This window comes from Aulonocara sp. 'chitande type north' Nkhata Bay, linkage group LG22 (assembly GCF_057382095.1).
Source record: "Aulonocara sp. 'chitande type north' Nkhata Bay isolate Kocher_YH1m ecotype deep benthic linkage group LG22, A_spYH_male_GT1.1, whole genome shotgun sequence".
NCBI classification, from domain to species: domain Eukaryota; kingdom Metazoa; phylum Chordata; class Actinopteri; order Cichliformes; family Cichlidae; genus Aulonocara; species Aulonocara sp. 'chitande type north' Nkhata Bay.
Window position 1 is genome coordinate 7,420,493 of NC_141364.1, and position 11,185 is coordinate 7,431,677.

The 11,185-nt window shown below is 40.1% G+C and overlaps 1 protein-coding gene across 1 annotated transcript in view; it reads left to right on the forward strand.

The window, feature by feature from the left end:
• The window catches only part of LOC147303402 (uncharacterized), a 32,691-nt gene extending 24,060 nt beyond the window's left edge, over positions 1 to 8,631 (forward strand). The window contains exon 10 of the mRNA XM_086279752.1: positions 576 to 8,631. Coding sequence (XP_086135878.1) covers positions 576 to 1,019 — 444 coding nt within the window. The 3' untranslated portion in view covers positions 1,020 to 8,631. The remainder of the gene's footprint in view (positions 1 to 575) is intronic.
• Positions 8,632 to 11,185: the final 2,554 nt, after the last annotated feature.

Consider the following 11,185-nt stretch of genomic DNA (forward strand, 5'->3'; position numbering starts at 1 on the left):
TCTTACAGGCCAAACATTTAGTATAACTCTGATTTGATCTATTCGGGTGTTTTCTTTATCATTTTGCTGCACCTCTTTGTTTGTGTCCATGTAACATAAGAGTAGGGATGGCTGCAGGAGATGGTGAGGTAAGTCTATAAATACGGTTGGAGAAATGTACATAAATTATTCACTTTTTTCCTCTGACCTAAATTTTAACCACTTGTTTTTCTTCCGTTCTTCGATCCTATATCACCTCCTTCCTTCGTCTCCTACGCCCTGTTGGGGGTATCTGTTTTGTACTCGCTTCGACTCCTGCTTCTTTTGTCTTTTCATCTCAGCCCTCTGTCCCTGTATAATATTTTCCTCTTTACCCTTCTACCTGGCTTTCTTTTGCTTTATCGCCTCTCTACTTTCTAGTTATTGTTTTTTTCAACTTTACTTTGTCTTACTTTCATCTTTTGTTGGGTCCTACTTTCTCCTCTTTTACTCTTCTTTTCCTCCTTTATCTTTCCTTTCATCTTACTTTGCATCCTAACTCTTCTGAATTGTATATTTATCTTGCCTTTCATCTTCTTCTGCCTCTTTTTATGCAGGGCCTCGAGGTGTCCAAACCAGGCCGCTACCACACTCTCAACTCAGATAACTTTTTGGAGATGAGTGACTCCGGAGTCGAGTTCACCAGCTCTGGCCTCCCACTGGACAGCGACACAGATGCTGCGATGACCTACGCTTCCCACAAGCCCCTGCTGAATGCCGCTTCCCCTCCAGCCATCTCTGAAGGATCGCACTCCGAGGGCTTGGAGGCCACTGTGGTCCCTGATGGCGACCTCAGCGCTAGCCAAACCCCTGACTCTGCCTTGAGCCCCATCTCTAATCCTCACTCGCTCGCAGCTGCGACCCCTGATGGAAGCCTCCGTGGTGCTGCATCGCCGGGAACCGCCTCCAGAGGCACTGCTGAGTCAGATACGGCCAAGTCGGAGGGAGGGGCTGAGAGTGGAGAAGGTGAGCAGAAGGAGGAAACGGCCCAGAGCACCTGAGAGGGAGTACCAGGGTGTATTTTTTTTTAAGCTCACCTCTCCCAACATATCCACAGTCGTCTGGCAGGAACTTATCATATCTCACACCATCAAGTCCTTCGTCACTGCATTTGAAGCAACATCACAGACAAACGTTAAAGCTTGGATCCAGATGTCTAGCCTAGTCTAAAAATAACTAAAACAGCAGATGCTCAAAACGCACAATGCAAAATTTAAAGCTCTGAAAAATGAAAGGTAAAAATAGAACCCCCCGAGCTGTATCAAAAGCAGCTCCGTGCATCTGGAAAATGCATGCATTTAAATTAAACATTAGAGTAGCTATCATAGTTCAGATCTACAGGACATTGCTGACATTAGAGTAGACTGCATGCCTGCTAAAGAAGCATAGGCTCACAAAAGAAGCTGTGATGACACGAAAAGGGTAAAAAACATTCATCACTTTTAGGGAAACGGCTGAAGGGGATCAAATGATTATGATTCCTGTGAAAACTGGTCAAAAAAAGGCGACAGCAGTGTGACAGTTTGACAGGTAGAGCCAGCGCGTCAAGGAATCAGACATTATTTTCTAGGACCAAGCCTACTAACGACAATAACAGCAGAGAGCGTCTCCCTTTCCAATGGCGAATCTCAATGCGTTGCCTCTGACAGCACTTTTGTCTGCTCTCACTGCATCAGACAAACACAGTGATGATTGCATTTCAGCCCACCCACACGCAGCCTCTCTATTATTAACAGTACAAGCATGTCGGAGAGCGCCTCCACATCTCTGACAAAAGTGCTTGTTCCAGCAGTCATTTACCCAGAGAAAAATCTACTCGAGGTATTATTTCTCAAAAACCTGCAAAGTGAAACAAGCTAGATTAGATTGAGTACCCTACTACTAGATGGCTGTTTCCCTTTCTCTTATATCCAGTGTGTCAAATCTGCCAAATTCAAGGCATCATCTGGAGAAAACCGCCTAAACGTCCACTTCATCTCACTCGCACTAATGATAAAAGCTAAAAAAAAAGAGGGGAAAAACATCCAAAAGAGCAACAACTAACTGCAGAAACTGTCCTCATCTGTTTTACCCACCCAAGGGAGTTGTCACAAGCCCTGTCAGAGGAAAATAAAATCCAGAGACTAGCGTTCAACACGTCTGGGGCTTTTGGAACGGCTCCTGAGAACGTAATTGGATTCTCGGTCTCTTTGCAGACGGACCAATTCACGGACACCGTCGAGTGAGGAGCGGTGATAAAAGAGACGACAGAGATGGAACAGTGTTCTATTCGGCGAACAGATAAATGACTTGCATGATTTAAAGCCCCCTATTTTCATCTCAGCCCCAATCCATCTCACGGTGCTCCAATTATTGTAGCCCGGTTGTTTGCCAAAATGAAGTGAGTGGAAAGGCACAGTTTGGATCAGTCTGCGATAACGATGCAGCCCGCAGCCTCAACAGAAGGAGACTGAATAAGTCGTGAGAAGTGTAAATGTGTGTGTGTGTGGAGGGGGTGGTTCGTGTAAACCGAAACAACATTATTAGACACTCAGTGCTTCGTATGGAGGCATGAGTCAATTCAACCCATTAAAAACAGGAAATTAAAAAGAGGAGAAGATACAAATCACAAATTAAGAGTTAAACTTGTTGCTTGTGCTTTATGAATCCCAACTTATCACATAATTCACTATATGATAGTCCAGTGTTGTTGACTTAGCTGTTACAATGTTACAATGTTACAAAGGCATCGCTCAAAATCTGTTCAATCACTGAAGTAAGAGCAATATTTAAGTTTAAGTGCTGCACGGCCACCTTTCATCCATTCAAGGGCATTCGAATTGTGAAATCGTGCTGCAGATTTGAGCTTAAAAAGTGTGATTTTAAAAAGAGGCCACAGAATGGGCTGGAGATGTAGTCAAATCTCTTTTAAATTACATCCTTGAATAAAATCAGCTTTTTCTTCTTCTTTTGAAGGGGCTTCTTTTCACATGAGGAGGTTTGGTAAATTAGCCGTCACTTAAGAGCAATCAAAACATTTTGTGGGAGAACACACACAGACGCTACAGGTGAGAAATGGAATAAGTGACGGCAGATAAAAAGTTTTTTAAAAGAAGCATGAACAGAGTCAATTAGATTAAGCTCTCTCCATCCTAACAACTGCTTCTGACTAATTGGTTCCCCTTCCTCGCTGTGAAAGGAGCTCGTGGGCTAATCCAGGTCACTGGAAGCTGATTTACACCGCAGTACGAGGCATCTCACGGCGCTGACGAAACGGCGTCCAGGCATGTCCTGTCCTCCGCAGGGCCTGACAGTCCGTGATACCACCAGGGTTGTGTCACGGAAACATCAGGCACACGCTCCACCCTCTGAATCACACCCGAACCACGCTTATCTTCATCATCGAGTCCACATTTCGATATCACTATTATGGCTGCCATTGACAGCTGTTAGCAGTACGGCTACCTCATGCTGTAACCGAATCAATGTCAACTGGAAAAGAGAGATTTACGATCCAAACCTCCCAGGGTGACTAATAGCGGTCAGACAGGTGCAGATAATCAATGCCTGGCAAAGAAAAGCACAAAATTTAACAAGTAATCCCTTTTTAAATGTTAAAAAGGGTCCATACTGTATTTAAAAAGGGTAAAAGATAAGAAGCAGCTATTGTAAATACAGTAAGGTGATTAGCAAACACATAGACTTTTTATTAGCTCGTTCCCTTCTTATTCAGGAAAACTTAGTTTGAGTTGCGTATTTCAGTGTCATGTGTTTACAATGACTTGTGTGCCCTACATTAATGTGACTGAATGATTTTATATGGCTGTTTTCTATGGATGTGCTTTTGCTCATGTGTAAACTGAGGGGCTTCCAAAACTCTTGTTAGGTGAGCAAATTGATGGTCAGTGGAGTTTCAATTAATTCTAAAGCAATATTAGTATTATAGCACTTACACATTACTATCACCCACAGGAAAGAGGAATCAGGCGTAGCACATCCTAACATGATCATGTTCACTTAGGTATCCTTTTTTCACAGTTGTAAATATACAGATATGTGATCTGCATGTGTATAGTGTGAAAATACTAACATATTTCTTACTGCAAGGCTTATGCAAGATTTTATACTATTAAAAAGCTGCATTTATCCTTTAACCACACATCGACAGTAAGCAGAAAACTATGCCTTTAGCTGGGAAGACTCGTAGCTCATGCCATGTTTGTGTGTTTGGGCCTCGGTCGTGATCTGTGAAGTCCTTTCATCAAAGCTGATGTCAGCAGAGACTCTGCCGCCTCTGGGGTGCAAAGCATCAAGAGCGCTGTTGATTTAACCTCGCACTGCCTCCGAGACCGGGGCAGGAATGTCGGATTCACATAAAGTTCCAGAAATCCAACCAAATGCAGGCCAGTAGGATATAGTTACAGGATAATAAATTGATGATATGTAAAGAAACGCATCTGTTTCTCATAAATATGCGCACGCTTCTTTGGTTTCTTGCCCAAATTTGTAACTCCAGGAAAATCCCAGGTGATTCTGGTCGTGCCTGAAATCATTCACTCATTCGTTATAAGCTGATGCCTGTAAAGGAAGTTCTGTGTAGACAGCTGTCTGTGATCAAACCTTCTAATATCAGTCAGGTGACTCTCTGCTGCTGTCACAGAGTTAAAACATAACAGCATCAGCTTAATAAACTGGCAGTATTTTGGGTATTAATGCTGATTTTCTCAGTGTCATAAACAGAACATTTTACCTTTCAGCACAGCGTGCGATGGCATCTTTTGTAGTAGTTGTACTTACACTATTTAGTAGAGCATTGTGGTATATTTTAAGTGCACGATAGGGAAAAAGGATACCAGACACTTAGACGTAGCATATATATTCACTATATATACACAATTCACTATATTCATATATATGGAGAGAGAGAGACATAAAATTGTGAATGATTTCTGATGCATCGTTTGCTTGCATGTTTTATATAATTATTAACTAGTAGCAGAGTTGGGATTTTTTTCTAAGTTACAGAGTGTCTGAAGGTTTGTGATAAGGTAACATGAAGTGCATCCTGTACCAAGGCCAGGGCTTATCAACTTTAAAGCATCAGATACACGTTCCTCTTGTGATCATGCTGCACGTAACCACCAAGATTCAGATAATTCAGCCTGTTAATTTACAGGCTAACCTTCCTTAGAGACAGCTTAAGCCATTTATCTGGCATCTGCAAAGCTAGCAGCTAGATGGAAACGATGCATCTTAACTAGGATGCTGTTCTTGTCGTGCTGCCAGACGTGTTGCAGTTTTACTGTGGCACAAGAAACTTAATTAGCATATTATTCAAAATGTTGCTGTATGCTAAGTCGAATTTTTAAAAAAAGCTCCATTTAACCACAGCGGGGTATATCTGCTGCACAGGCTGCCAAGATATTCAGCAGATATATGGAGTCCTTTGTGGAGCCCCAGATACTGCTCAAGACAAATATCTGCCTGCTATGCTTACTGTTCGGTCTGAGCTGTTATGAAGTTATCACATCAGAATATCTGAGATGCATTCATCAGGAAGATTTAACATTTACGTGCAGATATTTCAGATCCTGGTTGACGTTTTATTTTGTGTACTTCAATTTTGAGAGCAGCATACTTTCTCAAATGCGTTTTACTTCATAAAGATGAAAGGTTTCAGATTGAACATGCATCGTAAAGCCTCTTTTGGAGGGCACTTTGTGCTTGGCAGGGTGAAAGGACACCGCCCTCCTTTGGATCGCAGCCTGTGCCTGCTGGAATAATAAAACTTTAGGTTCAGGCAATCACGGCTGACATAGGCTTTATGAAAGGATTTCACTTGCTGTCATTCATCCTCAGTCTGATGTTTTCTCTTTCATTACACATCTGAGCTGCTATTCACAAAGCCTCTCAGAACAGAAGTGTTGATCCGTGTGTGGGTAGGGGGAGATTTAATAAAATGTTCTTTCAGTTCTGGTAGATTCGCTCTCCTTTTAATCTACTATTCTCTGTAAATCCAAAGAATGTAATAAAAAAAAACACGAAATGATGTCTGCAGTGTGGCAGTGCGCTAATACCTCTGATCATAACAGAAATACGCTCTCGCACGAAATATCCACACTACTGTTCACTGCAGCTTCTGACTCTCACATCAATTAAATTTAATTCACTCCAGTTCAAATCAGTGGCTTTTGTGATTGAATTTAGTCTCATCTCTGATTCATGACGGATAATTGGAGAAACTAATTGGAAAGCACTTATCACTCCGTCACTCTGAGTGCAATATTTTACCACGCTAATGTTGCCGGTAATCTTTTGGACAAACTGATCCCGGTTCGGCAGCACTTTGGCTCTGAGCAGCATTGTGAATTATTCAGAAATGCGGTGTACCATTTTCTGCTTGAAATCTGTTTTGTAGTCAAACTTCTGACCTATCGCGAGCCTCCCAGCACCTGCGGATGTTTTTCATGTAAGAAAAGGTTAATAAATGTACGTATGAAAAAAAATCATATAATAAATGTCTTTACTTTGAAATAAATGTACTTGATCTCAGAGGAGAGAAGTGGATATGCTTAAAAACTCACCTCCTTTGAATGAATGACTTTCATTGTCTGGGCTTTTTATAGCATCACATTGAGCACCAAAAAACTAGTCTATCTGTGCTTAGTATTTCTCCTTACTCTGATATTATAGCCTATACCCGCTGTCCGAGTATACCTAAGAGTTAGTGTAACTGCAGCATGCCGACCAGTAGATTGCTTGTGGGACAGCAGACGTGACCTAATATTGATAATAATAATGTGAACTGCACTTTTCTGTACAGCCGGCCACCAGAGTTCACTGTGAACTCGTGGCTGTTGTTTCCCATGATCCTCCTTAACCTTACAAAACAAAGTCACCTTTCACTGCAGGGATTCAGCTGCGAGTGTGAGTTGAGGATGAATATCAGTGCTTTTTCACATGTACTTTTCTGCCATATGTTCATAAAATAGATTTTCCTTCAGAAGTGGATGTTTGTTGCATTTATTAACACCCAGTATGAAATAAATGATAAACGTGTGAAATATTGAAGAATTTTGCCTTTATTTGATTTAGTCTTGAAATGTGTTTTTATCATATTTAACTTTTTCATTTTTGTTTTTGACAAAAATAAAATGGCATGCATTAAAATGAGATTGCCTTTGATCTGGTGTTCTCCTTTAACACACAGCTGAATGTGCATAGACTGAAATTCTTAATTGTCAAGTTGATGTCTATTTCAAATCTGAAATGCATGATCTGACTCTAAGTGGCATTAAAATTTGTATTACAGATGTTTAGTTTATGTGACTGGATATTACACTGACACTGGGTGCACCTTTCATCATGCCCGGTCTGTTTATTAAGTCTACCTGTGTGTTCATCTCCTTGGCTTAAAAGGATCAGGTAGTCAGGGTGGTTCTTGAAGCTTAACTGGATCCTCCTTGTTGTTTTAGCCCATCAGAAGTATTGTCATTGTCGATATTACCGTAGCTTTTTCTGCAAAAACACATCTCTAATGTTTTATTTAGGACTGTGTTTGAAGTTGGTTTTTTTTTAGCGTGCTGGGATCGTTTCACTTTCTCTTTCAGTTTGATCGCCCCGTGATCTTTTGTCTCCGTGGACTTTACACTAAAAGCTAGAAGGTGACTGTTTTTTATCAGCTGATTTGAAAGTGAAGTGTCTCTCTTTATGCTGAGCAGTGGGGTTAAACGGAGAAAGTAATTGAATGGCAAGCCTCTAATGTCTGATGCAAAACAGTCTTTAAGCAGGTTAACTTTTTTAGCCTGCATTTTGGAGGAAAATGTGAGAAATATGCAGGTTGTGCTGAGTTCTGACTAATTTTGTGAAGAAAAAACACTGAAACATAGAAATCTGTGTTAATATTGTGAGTCTAGGTCACAGGAAGTGAGACAGAACGATTCAAGGAGACATGATTGTACCTGTTTGAATGATACCAGGAATTCTGGTCCGATTGCTTTCCTCTGTTTTTTCTTTTCTGATGAACATCTTGCTTTAATTTGAAAAACAAATCAGGTCTTTCAGGTCTCACATGTAGTCATTGACTCTAACAATACTTCAGTGTACTGCCATAAACAAGCCTGGTTTGCTTGAAGGAACAACAACATGTGCTTATTTGTATTACCTTTGAGACCTTTTGGCATAATGGCACATACTTTTGTAAAGCTCCTCTTTTTTTCTGTAATGAATGAATAATTCCAATTAAATGAATTTTCAACCCAGAGCGAATCACGAGATTTATATTTTTGTCTCGCTGCTTTTTTAGGTACTCTTTCCGTTTCCTTCATTCAACTCAAGTATTTTTCATTTGAACTTCAATAAAGGATTAGCACGCATTTCCAAAACATATCAGAAAAGCCACATTATATATAAATGGTTTTAATCTGTAAAAGAAGGTAACTACTTTCCCGAGAAAGCACAGAGCACATTTTGAATTCTTTAAGTTCACCTAAATATACCCAGAAGTAATAGGAAGTAGTGATGAAAGCACTCCAGTTGATTGTGCAGTGCTTGCCTGTAGACATCGGTGCCGCTTAAGTCCTTTTGCATAATATTATCTCAGTGCTTTAGAGGTTGTAGTGCAGACTTTTAAGAAACATTATCCCGAATCATAGATAATGATAAAAGGCAAAAACACACCAACAGGAAACATATTTCCTTATAAATATAATCACTGTATGGGTTCCCTCTAAACAGGCACTAATAATAAACAGTTAAATGAGAATAAATGCTCCCTCTGACTCGCTCCTCCTGCTGCATCAAATTAACAAAATTCCCATTAACAGAATCACATAAAAACAACACAAATACAAATGAGGACTATTAATGTGCCTGCTGCTACTTTGACATCCTGCATTCGACAATGTCTCACTTGCTGTTCCTTCCCCTTGATGTTTGTGTTTGTGCAGAATAATAGCGTTTAGCCATGACTGTGAGTTGACCTGAAGACTCTTTTGTGTCTCTTTTCTCATCTTAAATCAGACTTTATGATGTGTGAGTGTAAATAAAATCATTTCAGAAGGCTTGTGTAAGTTTTTCTGAGGACTTGGCACAAAAGGTGTTTGAAGCATCTTGGAGAATTTACTGCAGTTTTTGTGGGTTTAGTTTGTTTCACAGACTTCTGTCCATCGAATCCCAGATTGAGACCCACATGCAGGCACTGGGAAAACATGCAAACTCCACGCATCAACATCCCGACAGCCTGAGGGTGAAACCAGAAACCTTCTTGCTGTCAGGCAACGCTGCACTGCGCTACCACCGTTTTTCACTTTTATGCTGTCTATACTTAAACGTAGTTATTCTGCATAGAGCTACTGGGTGTGTACAGCATGAATAAGTGTGCTGCAACTTTGAGGAAACCACTCTGTTGGATAAACTCAGTTCTGCTGTATTGAAAAGCCCTCTAGACTCAGTTTATAATTCCAATTCGATCAGCCCACCAAACAAAGGCCTAAATGAACACAGATTTTTCTAGAATATCTTAAAGACTACTCGACAACATGAGGAATACTTTCTTTTTCAGTTGTTCTTCTCATTTACAAAGAGACCCATTTATAAAACAAATGAGAATAAAGAAGATAAATAAGCACAATTTTAAGAAAATGCATCAGTTTTACCACATTGATTGAATCTATTACATTATAGTTTATAACAGTGGAAAACCACAACACCTGCACATGTGGAGTTTTTGGAATGAAGTATTAGTATTTTATATTTTTATCATTTAAATAAGTTGTCTAGCTCTGGAAATACTTTTAACTTTCTATGCGCTTCCACTCCTGTGTAGCAGGCACATGGAAGCTCCACCACATGGGAATAGCAGTTCATTTTATTAGAAAATTAGAGTAATTTTGAACTTCAATTCAATTTTCACACTTTGCAAAGCCAGCGGGCTGAACTGGATTCGTCGGCAGGGCAGTTCTGGCAGGCCGTTGTCATCCGCTGGGATGGCTGTGGCTCAGAGCGGGTCATCCACTAGCAGGAAGGTTGGTGGTTTAATTGCCGGCTGCTCCAGTCTGCATGCCAAAGTATCTTTGGGTAGAATACTGAACCCTGAGTTGTGCTTATTGGAGTGCGGATGTTAAATATAGAGTTTAAACGTAGAAAAGGTGCTTGTATTAGTGTGCATGTATATGGGTGAATGAGATATAATGTATAAAGTGCTTCATCTCATTCATGCTATAAAGTGCACATAAGCTGAGTCCATAAGTGCTTTAGAGACAAACACATTTCCATTTCAGGTTTTTACAGAACCCTGTTTCAAAATACAAGAAAATGTCAAAATCATAGTGTGGTTATTAAAATGTGTTCAGAATTTGCAAATTGACAATGAATCGTCTCATTAATTATGACACTGCTCTTATTAATAACCTCTGGCCCTCTTCCACAGTGTGTGTTTTTTATCCTGTCTTTCTGCCATCACCCCCAAATGGTCGAAGCAGACGGCTGCCCCTCCCTGATCCTGGTTCATCCTGTTAAATAGGAGTTTTTCTTTGCCACTGTCATCAAGTGCTTGCTTGAAGGGAATTGTTTAATTATTGGAGTTTTCTCTGTTCTTGTTGGGTCTTCACCTTGCAATAAAGCACCCTGAGGTGACCGCTGTAGCGATCTGGCGCTATATAACTAAACTTAACTAAACTTACCTTTGTATATTTTATTTATATTTGTCTCTGTATTTATATATGTGTGTGTGTGTGTGTGTGTATATATATATATAACAGTTCTGTAACTGTAACTTCGGTCGTTGCTGTGCTTTTTTTGGAAGTCGAATTTCCCAGAGGAACCCACCCGAGGGATTAATAAAGTTCTATCTTATCTTATCTTATCTTATCTCTTATCTTATTAAGTTTATATTATTGCCTGTACAGGCATACACAGTCTATTGCTACAGCGCTCAGTTATTATACAGCTTTACTTAGATTTAGTAATCAGATCTATACCAAACTTTGTAGTGCTGCACAGCACCAGCATCTACCGCTCTAACAGTATTTTCCTCGTTTTTTCTTAACTTCAGGTCCTGTTCACAGCTCTTTGTGAGAACAGTTTAAGCTGCTTTTAAATATGTTGCTTTGTTGTTTGCCCTGTGTTTGAGTTTAACCCTTATTTGTCTGTTAAACTTCTGTAAACTACTTTTACTGCTCACTGTGCG